Source organism: Sylvia atricapilla, chromosome 12, assembly GCF_009819655.1.
Source record: "Sylvia atricapilla isolate bSylAtr1 chromosome 12, bSylAtr1.pri, whole genome shotgun sequence".
NCBI classification, from domain to species: domain Eukaryota; kingdom Metazoa; phylum Chordata; class Aves; order Passeriformes; family Sylviidae; genus Sylvia; species Sylvia atricapilla.
The window spans coordinates 28,280-45,626 of NC_089151.1; the positions used below are offsets into that span (position 1 = coordinate 28,280).

The 17,347-nt window shown below is 41.0% G+C and overlaps 2 protein-coding genes across 2 annotated transcripts; one reads left to right on the forward strand and one right to left on the reverse strand.

The window, feature by feature from the left end:
• Positions 1 to 2,102: 2,102 nt before the first annotated feature.
• Positions 2,103 to 7,539, reverse strand: TMEM231 (transmembrane protein 231). The gene is made up of 7 exons (XM_066327336.1): positions 7,225 to 7,539; positions 6,979 to 7,148; positions 5,817 to 5,945; positions 4,299 to 4,442; positions 3,940 to 4,021; positions 3,708 to 3,813; positions 2,103 to 2,776 (listed from the first exon to the last, which is right to left on the reverse strand). Exons 1-7 carry the CDS (start codon positions 7,364 to 7,366, stop codon positions 2,587 to 2,589), a joined length of 963 nt encoding a protein of 320 aa, XP_066183433.1. The 5' UTR covers positions 7,367 to 7,539; the 3' UTR covers positions 2,103 to 2,586.
• Positions 7,540 to 7,771: 232 nt separating this feature from the next.
• GABARAPL2 (GABA type A receptor associated protein like 2) lies at positions 7,772 to 13,864 on the forward strand. Its single transcript, XM_066327335.1, has 4 exons — positions 7,772 to 7,911; positions 8,223 to 8,278; positions 10,142 to 10,314; positions 11,883 to 13,864. The coding sequence occupies exons 1-4, from the start codon at positions 7,878 to 7,880 to the stop codon at positions 11,971 to 11,973; spliced, it is 354 nt and encodes a 117-aa protein (XP_066183432.1). The 5' UTR covers positions 7,772 to 7,877; the 3' UTR covers positions 11,974 to 13,864.
• Positions 13,865 to 17,347: the final 3,483 nt, after the last annotated feature.

A 17,347-nucleotide genomic window follows, 5' to 3' on the forward strand; every position in this document is an offset into this window, starting at 1 on the left:
CTGCAAACGGGCTGCCTTGGTGACTGAAGAAGCAACGACGTGGTTTCTTGTATCCTAGTTCCACCTTCTAAGAGACTTCTAAAGGATAGCTCCTACACGACCATGTTCCCACATCGGTTTATGCATAGGACTTTTAACTTGAAGCTTTCTTTGTCCTTCTTGCAGAACCTTGATTAACCCTAGCGGGCCACCGTGTCCTTATGACGAGCATTTAGATTGCTCTGTCATATGTATACAGAGAAGATCTGTGTAATAGCACTGTGGTGCATGGTAGTGGTTTTGACTTTCTGTGTTGCTTATCAAGCTAAAGGAAAAGTCCTTGCATATAGCTTTCTGAGAAAGGCTCTTCCTTCTTAAAACTCTTAATGCTAGTTGGAGTGAATCCTCAGGTATGTTGCTTAAGCTATAAAATCTTGCCTTTTTTAGGCAATACTGCTTGGTTACTTAGAAAAGTAGAATGTCTTTTCAAGCTTGAGAAAGGAGTCAGAACTATGAACCAAGAACTACGGTCAGTATAAAAAGTGATCCAGGAAGCGACCACAGCAGAGGTATCACAGGGCTTTTTTTCCCTGCTGTGGTAACATCTGCCTTTACCCTGCATTCAGTTATTAGTCCCAGTCATGAAACACCTCTTTGAAAAGACAGGGAGGGATGGCTTTATGTCATATTAAACAATTACATGCCACCTGCAAGTAAATAACTCTTTCGACTGTCTCCTTTTAAGGAATGCAGTTCTTTGCTTAGATTACTGTAGCTGATATTTTCCAGTTTTCTCCATCTAAAGGAAAAGAGAACGTTAAAGATATTTTTCTCTAGAAAACTAGAGAAACTAGACCTAATCTTCATTTTTTTGTTTCACATGTATTTGCTGAACTGTTGCTCTGAGAAGCATCACTTGCTCTAACTTAACAAAGACTGTGAAAGGCTACAACAGGAGAGAAAAGTGAGAGAGGAATTAATGGAGCCTTCTCAGCACTGCGGCTTTCCAGCATTAATCTCTTCCATGTTTCTGTCACTACCTTAAACACATTTCTGTTCAGCTTGGAGGAAGACTATTATACATTCCATATTGTGGGAGTAGAACATTCAAACCCTTAAACTGCAGTCTACAGATTTCTACCCCTTGCTCATGTCCACCTTAATGCTTGTGCAGACACATACCAAGTTCAGTCAAGGAATTGACTTATCTGAAAAAGTGATTATATATTTGGTAAAGATCATCTTCACCATGATGAACTCCCTGAATTAGCTCATGCAGTCACACAAGCCCCATTACTGCTGCAAGGGAGAGCATACCAAATGTACATCAGCTTGAGATATGGGGGAAACAAGCTCACAGCCCCCTTCGTTCTTGCTGTGCAGTGGCTACAAGCACTAAAATGCAGCAGACAGTTGCTTTGACTCTGGAGATGCTGATACGAAGCCAGTTATCAGCAGCCCTACGCCGCCACACAGAGACCTCAAAGATCCAAAAGTAAACTGGAGACTTCTGGAAAAGGTAGCTCTCCCAGCTGCCAGGATGTTGAATTGCAGAGGATGATGGCCAAAAGGTGGCATACTGCTAAGCTACTCTTTCATATTGTATAGCTGCACCATGTCTTAAGAGTTCAAGAGAACCAAAGACACTTAAAAATTTTTGCAGAATTCTAGCATCTAAAATTGTTTTAAGTTCTGTCCTGCTATAACACTGCTTTGCTAGAATTAATTCTTTAATACAAAACTGAAAACATAATGGAAATTTTGTTGCTTTCTCTTGTAAGCTTGTCTGGCATAAAAAACCCAGAAAAAGAAGATAAAATAATCTTCCCTACAACCACCACCATCAAGAACGAGGGACACAGTCTTTCAATGTTTACCAGGTGATTATAATTTTTCTCTCTTCTAAACTATTAAAGTTCTGAAGATAATTATTCACTTACTTTAAAACTCTGAGGCTTCGCTGGTAGAATTTTTTGCTAGTTTTCTTTCAATAGGTACAAGGATTCTCTATTTTACTCTTCACAGTTAATGGTCTGGTGCTACAGTAAATGCCAATAGTAAATGGTTGTGCAAATTTTGCACACACTATCACCCAAAACCTGTTTTCTCACATCAGCTTTGAATTTATTCATCATCCAATTTAATAATTAAATTGCTGAGTATGTATAGCCAGTTACAGAAGTGCATCTCTGACCTTAACTTATCCCTGCATTTTTTCATTTCACAGTGCACATAAATGCATGTACAAATAATTCTTGATAACTCTAAGACTGCAGTGAATTGATTTACAAGACGTAAAAACAGTTCGTGTTGTTACTTTTAGCATATTATTTTCACTTTTCAAGATGGTTTCTGAGGCATGCTCCAGTTGCAAAATAGTAACTAGGCTCTTCTTGAACTGTCAAAAATATAAAACTTTCCAGCTCCAAAGCAGTGTTCTAGAAGAAATTAGATGAATGAACATGTATTTTAAAAAGGAAGCACAAACAGAGCATACTTGGAACATACTTACAAAATTCTGATCTTCTGAAGTAAGAAGTGTATAGAGAATAAAGTCGGGTAACTATTTTTGAATGGCATTTCTATAACGTGTTCTCAGGCATATTTTCAGGACTGGTGCTGTTTGTAGGATAGTACTGGAGATACAGGCAGAACTGGTGATATTGGAATTGTAGTCAAAACCTGATTCTGGAACAAAAATATCTTAATCCTACCGAACACCCAAAGAAAGATAAGAAGGATGCTGACGTACTGGATCCAGGCAAATTTGATAATTTCCCAAAATCCTGGCTGATATTTAAGGAAAGTCAAGGAGTGTTAATAGAGAAGCTTCTGATGCTACCACTGTGATAACTAAACAAAGAAACTCATAGGCAGAAAAGCACAAACCTTGTTAGGACATCAGTTCATGTCACACATGCTAAGCCTCGGAACCACAAAAACATTTAAAAGCCTTCTACCATGGTAGGTAACAAAAGCTGGAGAAAACATCCTAGAAAATGTCCTAGAAGACATTTAAACCAATTCTGAGTAAAGTACCTACTTTGTGCATGAGTCATCAGAAAGTACTTATTGTTAATATTCAGGCAGATAAACAAATCTTGTAAGAAGTGTGCTCCATACAGATTCTTCTAAATGCATATTTGTTCTTGTCTAAGAAAAAGAGCGAAGAACATAACGAACGAAGGATTATTTTGTAAGAAAAAGAAAAAACTTCCGGTCTGTCTGCACATGAACAGATGTAACAACCTCCCACTGCAGGAGTTATTATGTGGTGGGATGATCTTGCACACAGATTTCTAATGGTTTGCTTTAGGTCACAGACTACAGTACCATGCTTTGCAAGTGGCATCCGTGACAGATAGGGACAGCAGGTACTGCAGAACCAAAGCAAGGTGTACTGCGAATATTTCCTGAGAATAGCTAACAAACTGCCTTAAAGGCCTTTTTAACAAAGATTAAAAGCAACATGGGTTCCCATTAAAGAAAGGCAAAAAGTGGTTATGCAAGCACAACCATCTGAAGGAATGGACAAATAGGTATTTCATTACTCCATAACTGTAGCATTTGCTTAGCTGACCAAAAAAAAAAAAAAAAAAAATAAAGTTTAGCAACACATCTAGGAGAAAACATTTTCATTTTCATAGTCTTCATTTGGCCTGTATGTGGTGGAGGCTCAAACAATATAACCCTGTTATGTCACAGTTTTTGCAGTTTTCGAAGGATATAAGATAACTTCCATTGGGTAATGAATGGTGGCGTTAATGATAAATGGCATATCTGTTGCTCTTCCAGTCATCCAAACAGGGCTGGGATCTGAAAAGACTGTTGTCACTAAAATGGAAAAGGAAACATCCAGGTTAAGGGGCTTTTAGGTATTAACACTGAAGTCGTATACCTCACAGAACAGCTACCAGTATGCTAACTACTACTGTCCTTTAGCTACATACTCAGGCTTACCATTTCTATCCCAATATGCTGCAATGATGTTTGCTAGATCATAGTCACTTGCAAAAGGACTTGTGCCATTGACCACAGATACCTATTATAACAAGGAGACACCATTATTTATCCAGTCTTCAAGACAGTAATTCTACTGAGTTTCTTATACAAAGTAACCATGCCCTTCAAGGAATGAACATAAACATCAGACTGAACATCTCGGCAGAATAACCTCTTCCCTCTTGTAGACTAACAAGAAAATACCAGTTCCAAAGACTTACAGTTCACTCTGTGGAGTACTACAAATAATTTGGGTGTCACCTATGATGCTAGGAGGATTAAGAGCTTGGGGAGTGAAGAGAAAAACGTTTCCTCACATTGTATCTGGTATCCAGTCCACAGTGGTTAAGTAATTGCCTCTGGTTTAATTTCAAGTCTCCATTCACGTAGAGCTGAGACCCTGGCACAGGAGAAAAAAACTGAAGAAAAGCCATGCTCTGCATCACAAACGTTGACATTCTCTGAAATAGTGAACACAAAAAAGGAAAATTTAGGGGGAGGAGGAGGGAGACAATACACTTTTCTACCTCTGGGCATCTACAAACTTTTCTACATTAATTTGATTTTTCTACGACTCTCAAATTTCAGATCATCACCTTAGTCCAAACAAGGGAACATCAAATAAAAAAAACACATTTTTTTAAGAAGTTAACTACCTTAGTTAATAGTTAGCTAACTTTATTAACTCAACGAAGTTCCACAGGAAAGCCAGTGAAGTCCAACAGCTGTGGCTAATGACTGAAAGATCTGACTAGCCATAACATGTAAAAAGCAGCAAGGTGAATAAACACATTCATTGGAGAGACACTTTAAAAAACTCAACAGTCAAAATCAAGGACTTGTACTCTGCATCAAGAACCAAATAAAGAAGGTAAGTCCTTAGTTCTTATCAACCACTCAGTCTGAAGGGAAATTTCCACATTTACAGTGGAATAAAAAGTGTGGTGCCTATTTTAACTCTCTGTGATACTAATACCTGACCAAATATTTCAGCCCAAATTTAGGACTGTTGGGCCTTTATTCTGGGCCTCAGGCTTAAGAACGGTTTCTACACCACACAGCTATAGCTATGCTTGCTGAGTTTGTCCATCTGCAATCAGCAAGACCCTCCAAAGAAAAAGCCTAATCTCCCTAGGAAAACAACTTCTTGTCCGCGCCGCTGCACCCAACACAGCTCTATATGATTGCTCCTTTCAGATGTATCCCTGGGTTCTCTGTGGCCTGGTGTTTTACTCTTTGCTTTAGGTATTAATTGCACTGCCACTTGAGGTGCAATGGCAGCGGAATCATATTGTCTTGTCTTTCTGTAACACTTGCTTCCTCATCCCACTTACAAGATACAGAAGATCCTGTCAGTTACAATGCTTCAAGAGCTGTTAAGCAAAATCTAAGGAGCTTTAGGCTGCTGTAACAGCCAGACTCTCTACTTCTGAAAATGAACTGGTTATGTCAAGAGATGGCAGGCGTGTAGGAATGCACATCCTTCTGCCTATTGCAAGACTCTCAGTTATTTCCAGGTGCCACTCACACGGATACTTACTGTTATGCACTTCTGTCCTGTATGGTGCACTACAGCCCAGGAAAATACAGAGCTTAAAAATTAAAAACCAAAAAAATTCTAACAAGGTGTATCAAAATACACAAGACAGCTAGACTAGGAATGACACAGCAGAGAAGGAGAAAATATTTTTTGAAAAAATTGTATTTTTTAGTAAAATACATATTTTAGATAGAAATTTCAAATGTGGAGAGTTTCTTTTCATCTTTTGTATAACCACTACTGGAATATTACAATGGGTCTACACATCATAACAAAGAAACCAAAAAATGCTCACGTAAAGCTGGTAGGAAAAGAGTAGAATCAGCTGAACGCCAACTACATGCTCTGTTGGTTGTAGTGGAAGTTCCAATTTAAAATGCAACTGATCCATTTTGCCATCTTGATTTTTGTCTTCTTCTCTAGTCTAAACAATTGGTTTTTAAAGACAGGAATTTCTGTTAGAAAGAAAAATAAAAAAAGTAAAACCCCAAGGGAACCTCCACAACTGCAGCACGGACATACCAAGGAAGCAAATACACTGCATAGGTAAGATTGCAATAAAAAGCTACTTGATTATTTATAGACAGAGGACTAGAGACAAACAAGAAGTCTATGCTGTTATCTGTTATACAATGTCCCATACACCCCTCAAGGGAGGGAAAGTTTACTTCAAGGTCTTTTCTGCCCTACACCATTCCAATTGTCTCTCCTGCATGCTACAAAGCATGCCTTAGTGCTGGATCTTCTGTAAGACACACTGCAAATATACGACTGATGGTCAGGCTTGTGCCTCCTGCCACCACAGCATGCCTCCTAAACGGCCTCTGTATACTGATTCCTGGCTGTGAGTCAAGGCTTGCTATCCTTGTGTGCCAGAGTATCCAGTACTTCAGCTACTTGAAAATATAGCAGGGCTTGTAACAGAGGCAGACAGAAAAATAACTGCCACTGTGAAATCCCAGAAAGAAAAGTGACTGCAAGGCACAGATTATGTGCTTCTGAAGGCACGTATCTGCATCTAAATCTAGGGGCTGCCCTGCAAACTTCACATCGTGATAAGCCATGTGGCCAGGGGAGAGGGGGAGAATTAATTGATGAAAGTAAACCGATGTGCTCACGCAAACCACCAGTGGTGCTTACAGTCATGGTTTAGTAGCAAAATTGGTATGGTTTGGTTAATGACTGGACTTACGGATTTTTTCTAATCCAACTAATGCTATGATTCAGTAACACTAAGTAGGAGTGAAACGGGACTCATTAAAAATCCAGCAAATCCCGATGTGAAGCACAAGGTTATACATTAAGCTGCTGTTACACCTGAAGGCAGCAGTGCCTGATGGGCCACCGGCTCAAATATGCCATCAGCACTCGTGCCCAGTGCCGGCTGCCGATCCGCTGGCCCCACTCTGCAGCCTCGCTTCTCGCCACTGTTGCCGGGCCGCCCCGGGCAGGCCTACCGACAGCAGCGGGACTCGGAGCCGGTCCTCCTGGAGCCTGTTGAACGCTGGGAATGTGCTCCACGCCAAGAAGCTGCCCGGGCTAGACCCGATGGTGGCGACAAAGAGAACCTCGTACCGGAAACGAACGGTGGGCTGCTCCAGGTACGCGCTCTGCTTCAGCCAGAAACCTGAGGGCAGAAACAGCGCGAGGTTTCAGGGCTGCGCCGGGCCCGGCCGGGCCGCGTAGGATCCCGTGGCACTCACCGTGGCTCCGGTAGGCCACTAACAGAGGCGGCACATAAGTGAGTGCCGTGATGAGCAACAGCCCCAGCGCAGCGGCGGAGCAGAACCCAGCCCGGTAACGCGTGTACAGCGCGGGATGCGAGAACAGCTCCACGCCAGCCATGCCGAACAGCCCTCCGTGTCCAACAGCACCACCCTTCCCAGCGCCCTCTCCGGCCGCCCCCGCCCGCGCCTTCAGCGCTGCACTGGCGGAGCGTCAGACTGACGAGACGCCGTGCCAATCAGGGCCGAGGGGGCGGGTGCATCAGCCAATGAACGCGCACGGCTGCCTCCCGGGGCCGCCGGCGAGATAGCGCCCGGCGGCGGGATGGGGTCGTACTGATAGAGACACCTGCCGGGGCGGTGAAGTCTGTGGAGCGGCTTCGAGTACTGCGGGTGGTTTCCCACCCTGCAGGTGACTCCTTGCTCGAACGCCACAACCCCACCCCGCGATCCCCGGCCGGAAGCGCGGCTGCTCAAGCGGTTGCCGGGGAACAGGCGAGCCGGAAGTTCCGCCTGCCGAGCCGCAGCTGTTGTTGTGACAGGGACCGTGACAGCGACAGTCCCGGCACGAGCCCCCGCCCCCCGCACACGGGCCTCGCCGCCTCTGGCTTCGCTCCCCGCCCGCTTGCACCATGAAGTGGATGTTCAAGGAGGACCACGCGCTGGGTAAGGGTGGGTCCGAGCCAGGTGCTACCTGGCAGCGGCCCCGCTGCCCTCAGTCTCCCGTGTCGCCATCTGTCGCGGTCGGCTTCCCCAGACGGTCATCTTGTCTGTGGGCGGACAGCCGGTGTCGGCCTTCGCCGAAGGGTGGTGCGATACCCGGGGACGGTCTCCCCGAAAAGCCAGAGAACTCACTCGGAGGCGGGAATATGATCGTGATCCCCGCAGGCTCACGGCCCTGCGGGCGCTGTCCTCTCGGCCTAGGACGTCGGCAGTGTTATTACTATGCAATGACTAATTACGAGTTTTGTTCACAGAGCACAGATGTGTCGAGTCCGCAAAAATCCGAGCCAAATACCCCGACCGTGTCCCGGTGAGTAATCAAACCAGCTTCAACAGAGTACTTAAAGGCAAAGGTGGATAAACTGTTTCCATCCTGCCCACTCTGATGAGCTCCTGCTAAGTAAATTAATTTTCCTTTTTGTGTCCTTAGATGTTTTAAAGAAGCCCCAAACACATCTAACTACTCCAACATTTCCTCCTGTTCCAGTGCGTATTGTCAAATCAGCTTTCTAAACACTTTATAGGGATTCTTATGATATATCATGGCCCTGCTTTCTTCTAATGGCAGTTATATCCCAGCAAACACCTTCATTAAGATTGTGCCTGATCCTCAGAAAGTCTGTGAAGACTCTTGAAACCTTGACCATCTTCCATCCTGGCTGTATGAGTTTAGATGATATCCCTCATGTATTCCACATCTGTATATATCCCACGCCTATTCCAGTCATCATGGTGAATTTCCCCATGCAAACCCTGTTGCTTGAAGGGCCAGTGCAAGTGGTTACCCCTCCTTTCTGCATAATACCTACCAATCTGATAAACAGTGAACGACCTCTCTTCTTCCCTGCGCAATCCCTTTTACCATGTTTCAGTCCACAGTTCACATCCTTCTGTAATAGCTAGCAAGATGTCCATATTCTCAACTTACTTGCTTGAGTGTAAAATTTCCCACATCCCATCTGACACGTGCCAGTTAGTGCCACTCCTGCCTCTCACCTTTTGGTAAGTAACTTCTCCATTAGCACAGCCCAAAGAAGAGTCTTCATTCCCATTGACTTTTCTGCTGCTCAGTTGCACCTAGTCAAGATTTTCTCCTGTTGGCAGTCTGGCAAGCTGTTATGATCCTTGCTGTTCTCTCTTGACTAACTATCCCCTCACACGTAGACTGCAGCATCCTTAATGACCATACATATCCACAGTATCCATTTATCCATTTCAAAAATATCCCTGATAACCTTAGGGGAAAAAGAAACATAGAAACTGGTAGTGAGTCAGAATGACATGCTGCTGTATCAGGAATGGACAGCAAGGTGTAGATAGATACAGGAATTAAATGTCAAATTGCAGCAATCCTTTGTCTGGACCGGTATGTGTTTTCTGCTTGATGGTTCAAATTGAGCCGTATACCATTGATACCAAATAGTATCAATTTAATATTTTTTTCAAACTTAATGTTTCAAGTGCTAAGGAATGGAGACTTTATTTCTTGATCTGCTGTATTTTTCCTTCCAGAATCAGTCTGTGTAATACAATAAGCATCAGGTCTTTTTCACAAGCAATACTTAATTATGCTTCCCCCTCTATCTGTTGCTTTTTGTTTGGTTTTGTTTGTGGCCATCTTGCTATCTTTCCTTCCTGTAGTCAATTTCTGATTTCTGAAGCAACGATGAAATACTCTGAATGTCAGTTCAGCAGAATAAAAAGGTAGCTTCACCAGTACCAGTACAGTGAAAGGATCACCTCCCAGTCCTTTCCTTAATGCAATCCAGGACACTATTAGCCTTACTTGTGTCCAGTGTACACTGCCGATTCATTTTCAACTTTGGGTCCACACTGCAATAATTTCATATCAGTATACAAAAGGTTAAGCAGTGGTCATACTTTGCTGTCACAGGTATCTTTAAGGCATAAAGCACTTTTTTACCCCACGACTGCCAAACACAGGCAAAGGAAGTTTCAAGCCATTGTGTATATGAATGTAGGTTTCAGTGCAGCTGTAAAATCTGGTTTTACAGTGCTGAGCCAGTTCTACCTCTGATTTGGTTGCGGTCAGGAAACCTTTTTGTTCATCCCCTCTGCTCACCACTGTAAGCCTGTATGAGCAAGCGATCTGCCAAAGCTGTCTATTTATACCAATCATGAACAGCCTGACCTTCACACCTGCACTTTACAGGTCATAGTGGAGAAGGTCTCGGGATCTCAGATTGTTGATATTGACAAGAGGAAGTACTTAGTTCCGTCTGACATCACCGTGGCTCAGTTCATGTGGATCATCAGGAAGAGGATTCAACTGCCATCTGAGAAGGCAATATTTCTCTTTGTAGACAAGACTGTCCCACAATCCAGGTGAGAGGCCATTCACTTGGTATTCAGAATCATTTCAGCAAGCCTGTGCGTATTAGAGGGTTAGTAACACCACTCTTCAATGCTCGTTTGGTGATTTTAGGAGATGTTTGTCACATCTGAATCTCACTAAAAGGTTTTTTTTTTCTCATGAGTTTGATAAACATCTTATTTCTTGAGCTAGGCTGAAAGGAAAGGTGACTGAAAAATGTACTATGATTTACTTCCATGGCAAAAGGGTGAGCTTTGCTGTTACTATGTTGGGGCACTTGGTCGAGTGCAAAACACGTACATCATCAATGTCAAAAAAAGAACGATTCTCAGTATAACAAGAAATGTTGCACATTAAATACTCAATAGCAAATACCATAAATTATTCTGAAAAAACAAATTACCTGTCGGTTTACAAAGAAATCATTACATTACAGACCAGTTGCTGGTCCTTTTATTAAAATTATTTACTTCTATAAAAAATAAGTAACTGCAATAGAAAGGTTTTTTACGTTGCTTTTATATAGGAGTAAGTTTCATTGTTTTCTGCTACATATAGAATACTGCAGAAGCAGCTTCTACAACTTTCTACACAAGATACTTCAGTAACATTTAAGGAATTAATATGTCCCTACATACCTTAAATGTGATATTATTCTTAATACTTGATTGTATTAAGAAAGAGTCCCTCCAGGTAACCTGATACACAAGGGGGACCCATGAGAACCATCCTTTTCTGCTTGTTTTCTTCTAACAGTACTGAGAATGCCTGTATATCATCTTTATAACAGTACTATAGAATTGCTGGAAGCAGGAAAGAAGAGATCCATTGTCTCTTCTCACATGTCCATAATGAGATGTCACATCTCAACTAGAAAAACAGGGCTTTAATCATTCAATATTAATGTAAAAATGGTAACTTCTTAACCGATAAACAAAACCACAATCTGTTTGTGGTTCTGCTCATCTCACAGGCTGAGTTTACATAATAAACTTCTGTATGAGGAGATAAGGATGTCAGGGGTTGGTGATCTATCTACTAGTCACTAATTCTCTTCCATTTCAAGTACTACTTACCAATCTTCCCAGCTCCTCTTTTGGGCAGAATGACAGGGTTGTTTTCCCTGTCACCCACATCCAGTCTCCATCTTTCAGTTCATTCGCATTTTCTCAGTTTTGGGAAGTCAGAGAAAAGTGAGCTGTGGAGGCTTCATTTGTGTACCTGAATGACGTCTACTGCTCCAACCATCTGTAGATAGATGGCTGGAGCAGATGACCAGCCAAGTAATTGCTAGGGTTTTTTTTCGTTTTCAAAATAGAGACTAATTTCCAACAAAATAAGGAAGAATTCTGACAAAGGTATTTGTGAGGAAATATAAAAAATTTACTCTGCAGCATCCAGGATCATTTCTCTAACTTAGGATTCAACTGCTTTTCATTTATCCTCATTTTTTGTATTTTAACCTATACACAGATTACAAGTTTTAGCTTTTAATCCTTGTTTATATGAGGTTCTAACTGTTAACATTGGCAACTTGCGTGAGCCAAGCAAACTATTTCTCTTTTTTTCCCCTTTTCAGCTTAACTATGGGTCAACTTTATGAGAAGGAAAAGGATGAGGATGGATTCTTGTATGTTGCCTACAGTGGAGAGAACACATTTGGTTTCTGAATGGTGGGTCTTGGCTACTGTACCATCCTGCTGTGTATCTTGTAAATAGCTGATCACTTTCTGTTCTGACATCCTCAGAAGTTCCCTCTCTATACATGCATTTGTAAGTGGATTTATTTCTTAATATATTGCTAGGTCTTGTTTATTAGACTGTTAAATTATAAAAGAAAGTTTTGTTGGTTTTGTGCTTTTTTTTTTTTTTTTTTTTTCTCATGGCTATGAATTCCCAGAGTCTCAGTTCTTTGGGGGGGATACATTTGATGACATTGATTAAATAATAAAGCAAAGTAGTTGGGCTACTAAAACATAAAGAGAAGAACACACACGTATTCTGTTTTGAGATGTTAGTTTTAAAAAAATAAATAAATTAGTATTGGGAACACTGGATTTGCTAGCTTATCCAAAGCCAGGAGCAAGATGCTGATCATGTTGAATTGAGCTAGTATGTTCCTCTTTCTCAATTAACAAGCAAGTACAATAAAAAGTTCCTGTCACAAACAGGCAGTGCTGTCATTTCTTTAACCTTAATTTGGCCAGAAAGTTACTCATCACATTTACTAGATACTACACAGCTGCTTCTGTTACTTACTAGACATTGTACAGCTTCTCAAACTTTAGTGTTGACTGATGTTACCAGGAAGAAACAATGAGCATCCTTGTAGGTATCAAAACCAATAGCTTCAGAGCTACCATATCTCACAGCTATTTCTATATGCATATGCCCTTGGATTGTGTGGGAGAGGGTGGAAAAAACAGCTAATTGATCTAATTGCACAGTGCTGGAGTTCACACTGATATTAAAGGTAACACTGGGTCGAAGAAGTAGCATCACCTTGACCTTCCTAAGGCAGCAAGGAAACGCTAAATGCAGTTTAGATTCCTAGTAAAAGTTTTAATTCATTTACATGCTATGTGGTGCCTAAGAATCTAGTTTTTAAAATCCTTCCAGTTACAGTGGAAATTTACCACTTTCCAAACCTAAATTTATACTAACTCAAAATCCCCATGAAGATCCGTTATGCCTAGAATTTGTTAGCTCTGCAGTCATTAACAAGTATTAGCAGAAGGACTCCAAAATGTGACCGTAGGAGTCTGTGAAATGTTGACACTATCCTATTACTGAGGCTTGTCCCAGCAACTGTGATGCATGTGCTTATTGCATCTGAAAATGTGCTGTTGATCTCAGTAAGCCTTTCATTATTCAGAATAGCGCTGCATTGTAAACCACTGCTTTAGGAAACATTTTCTCAGCGCTTCCATCCTGAATTACTTCTAACTACATTTTCATGCATTAATGTTTACTCTTAACAGAATTTTTGATTCGGAATGAAGAAAAGTGGTTTCACCTGTCATTTTTTAAATTACTTTTTATAACTAGAAAATGTTCTGTTCCTTTATGCTGAAATTTCACAGTTTTTTGACAGTTATCAAGTAATACTTTTTCTTAGCTATTACCAGAGGACTAAGAAATACTTTAAAATGCTAGATAAAGTTAATTGCATGGTAGCAAATAGATGTATCTAAAAGCAGGGGAAGACGTTATGACTGAGATAACTTTTGGATTACCCTTCATAAGCCCCTAAAACCTCCACGTAACAGCTCTCTTTATCATCTCTGTATTTATTAGTTAAGATTTAGGAGCCCACACATGAAAGTAGTTCCAGAAAATGTAAGGATAAATATTCTACAGCAGTAACCACTTTTCATCTGCATTTACACTTAAAATGGCAATAAAACATCAAGAGGTTTCCTTTTGAAATGCATAGGTGAAATGCATGCCTTTAGCTAGTACATGCCTCTCAGACTGTATAAAGCATTTGATCCTGTATGATCTTCATTTTCTGTTAACCCTTCAATTTATACACTGAATAAAAAATTAAGAAATACCTCACTATTCCTACAGCAAGACCTCTATGTCACTTACCTTTAAGCTCAACTGAAATGTCATCTCCAATATAACTAAACGACTACTGGATGAACTTAGCATTCAGTAAATATTTAGTATTCAGGTCAAATTTAGACCATTTAGATGGTCTTTCTTCAAAAATTATCTTGCTTCTACATGTATTTATGTTAATTGTATATCTTACATACCAATCATTGCTGCAGCCCTCTTACAACATTATTAGATAGTCTGAGAGAAGAACTCCAACAGCTTTCTTTCCTCCTCACCAACAGAATTCTGTCCTCAGCAGCACAACCCTTGCTCTTCCTTTCCTCTAGTATTTAGTGATTTATTGCAGGTCTTTAACTCCTAGTGAAAGGCTTATTTCGGACTCCATGGTTGGTTGTTCTACAACTACGGTAACTAAATAGTCTTCGATTTACTCGGAATGTATTGAGATCAGTCAGCCTTCCAGCCTGTGTAAGGTGAGCAAGTGGATAGCACACTGTGAAAACCTTGCTTTTCCAAAGACAGTGCAATGTTAGCATCTGGGCTCATGGAACTGCAGCCTCAATGTCAGATTGATTACTCCTACCCCTTGGACAAAAACCATTGTTTCTATCTCTGGTTTTGACTTCCTTAAAGACAAGCAGGCAGTCTGTCTTGCCTTCTTACTATGATTGAAAACAGAGTGATGTCTCTAATAGTGATGCTGTTAAAGACAGCCCACTCAGTGATTACAGTTTCTTTGTTCTGGCAATTAGGAGCCGTTGGCCCCAGGGAAGTTTGGGACAGGCAAGGACCTATATGGGTAATACAAATGTGCTGATTTTACACATATGGTGGGAATCTTGGTGCCCTCCTATGTTCTCCACTCCAATTGTTTGCTTGTGTTAACCATGCACTGTGTGCACTTCATTCCTGCTACTTCCCTCCCTGCTAGCTCTGCTCTCCCGTGGCAGTCTCTGCATTCTACTGTCCTCCCTGTGCCTTGCCTTTGCTTTTCAGGGTGTCAGCTATCCCAGCGCAAAGGAGTGATACAGGCTTGGAACATGTCAACCATTACTTTCCAGGAGCAATTCTCCCAAAGACCTGCTAACAATGATCAAAGTTTAGTTTGCTACCTTTGGGAAAAGCAGAGACTGTTCTTTCCTATCTCTGCATTTTTGCATTCTGATTTTTAGAGCAGTTTCATGTTACTGCCAACAGCATTTCCTGACATTTTGGAATGAAACAGATGCAGCACTTAAATAATGATTTTCCATCACAGAAATGCCATCCAGTTGAGGACGATATCCTGCAGGCTTAGCCTCTCAGCCTTTTAAAAGCTGTTCTGTTTCAGCTCCTTCCCTCTCTTCGCATATTCCCTGACTTGCTCTAGGCTTAAATATGTCCTCAACTCCATCCAAAAAGTGAGGTTAGCATCAGTGTTCATCAGCACCTCAAAAACTACTTTTAAACCTGACAAGTAACAGAAAAGCAGCAGTCTACAGTTCCTAAGTATTTTAGAAATGCACAAAAAACCTTGCAAGGAACAATCCTAATAGTCAGGCTCTAATTTTAGAAAAGAGTTAAAAGAATTTAAAACATATAACTGCTTATCTGAAAACTGATGCAAGAATACAGAACTAGTCTTACGTAACCCACTTTAATATTGCAGCTGGATAGGAAATGGGAACATTCCAGTCTGGTCAGCAGGTTCACTGCTGACATTGTTGATTAACTATGAGAAATGAGGTGAGGTAATGTAAGTTAATAGTTTCTGCAAGATTTCAGTGAAAAACAAAGGTAAATTTTAGGAACATGGAAATCTACTGACAGCTCTTTAGGTACAGTGAAGAACTCTGCCCTTGGAATGCTACTTGCTCAATTACAGGAATAGCTACCATTTATCTTCAGCAGTTCACCTTGTAGTCCATGTGCAATGGCATCTTGCCATTTTTTATCCTCTGATGACTACTGCAAGTCCCTAATCTCCATAATCCCTTGCCCTCTACAAACACATAAAATTACTTCCCCCTCACCAGTACAACTGGTATTTCTGCATGTTAGTGCAGGATTTGAGAGAATGGACATATACACACAGAATTCAAGTTATTTCTTCAACAAGAGAACTGTTATTACTCGAAAAGCCAACCTAAGTGTGAAGTAAGAAAGACTTGCTATCCATTCTCAGACTGTAATGTGATGTATACTGTTTGGTCTGATATGTGGCTCACTAGGTTGACAGGAAAGGCTGTTTGAAGAACTGCTGTGTTCATTTTTCAAATCCAAAAGTATAGGATACCAAAGGGGGAAAAAATCAAATCACTGAAGAATTTTTAAGTTCTAAATTATCCACTTCTTTCATCCTGCCCACTGCCCTGTCCAAATATTTTATGAATTGTGGTTTACAAGAGAAAAATACAAAAGGGGAATGTGCTCAGTAGCAGTTACACAGTCTTAAAATTGCCCACAAAAGGCAATAACTGGGACAGAAGGTTTAAGGAGGATTACACGCTTCTTCCCCCACAACTGCTCACAGTGTTGACTGTCTTGCTGTTACAGTTTTGCCATGCAGATGTTAGTTGGTAATAAAGCATAATGACAAGAGACTAGAAGAGAAATGCCAGAGACTACTTGGAATACTCTGCAAAGCATCTCCACCTTTGCCAGGCTATTAATGAACACCACGAACACTGACATAAATGGCTGAGGCATTTCTGCTTTTAACTGACCGTTTCCCACAGGGGGCCATGGAGATGGACAGTGCTTGAAACACTTAAAAGCAGGTGAATGTTTGCCTGTAATTACATAGGACACACCAATTTGAACCAAATCATTCAGGAGTTTTCTTTCCTGCCTACAGAAGCAAGGCAGTTGAAAGATTATCTGGCAAAGTCCTGAAATTGAGATGCATGGGACATAAGTGGTATTATTTGACACATACTCCTCCCCAGTGCTTTTGCTTCTGCTTGTGGCAGTATCTGTGGCTATGTTAAGTAAACAGCAGCATATATGAAGGATTCCCAGAAAAAAAAAAAAAGGCAGTTTACCGGAATTAGTTTTTCCAGTTAGAAGCAATGGGGCTGGGGGACACAGAAAATTCTTCCAGGCACCAGATAAGAAGAGCTCAGTTAAGAAAGTATTACTTACTATACATTAAGGTTGTCCCAACAACAGAAAAACGACCACAACATTATGAGAAGCGGAAGAAAAAAAGCAGCACTAAAATTTTCCATAATACTGCTTCAATTTCACTTGACATTACTTTTGCTGCAATGACTATGGCTGGTGATATATATGACTATATCCTCAAATACTAGGATAGCACATCACTGCTTCCTTTCTTTTGGATGCATATTGTTTTATGCAGCTCAGAATTTTAAGTAAGCAGTGATCCTTTTCTATATTTCATTAAAAAGGAGGCTTCAACTCAGTAAAAATAAAGTATTCTCTAAATTGCTTTCCTTTTCACTCCTGTCTCTTTACAGCACACAAACTAGAGGG

Coding starts and splice junctions, on each gene's coding strand:
- GABARAPL2 (XM_066327335.1), top strand. CDS start 7,878: ATGAAGTGGATGTTCAAGGAGGACCACGCGCTGG. Junction 8,279..10,141: donor AATACCCCGACCGTGTCCCG/GTGAGTAATCAA, acceptor TGCACTTTACAG/GTCATAGTGGAGAAGGTCTC. Junction 10,315..11,882: donor AAGACTGTCCCACAATCCAG/GTGAGAGGCCAT, acceptor TCCCCTTTTCAG/CTTAACTATGGGTCAACTTT.
- TMEM231 (XM_066327336.1), bottom strand. CDS start 7,366: ATGGCTGGCGTGGAGCTGTTCTCGCATCCCGCGCTGTACACGCGTTAC. Junction 7,149..7,224: donor AGTGGCCTACCGGAGCCACG/GTGAGTGCCACG, acceptor TTCTGCCCTCAG/GTTTCTGGCTGAAGCAGAGC. Junction 4,022..4,298: donor GACTGGATACCAGATACAAT/GTGAGGAAACGT, acceptor TTGTTATAATAG/GTATCTGTGGTCAATGGCAC.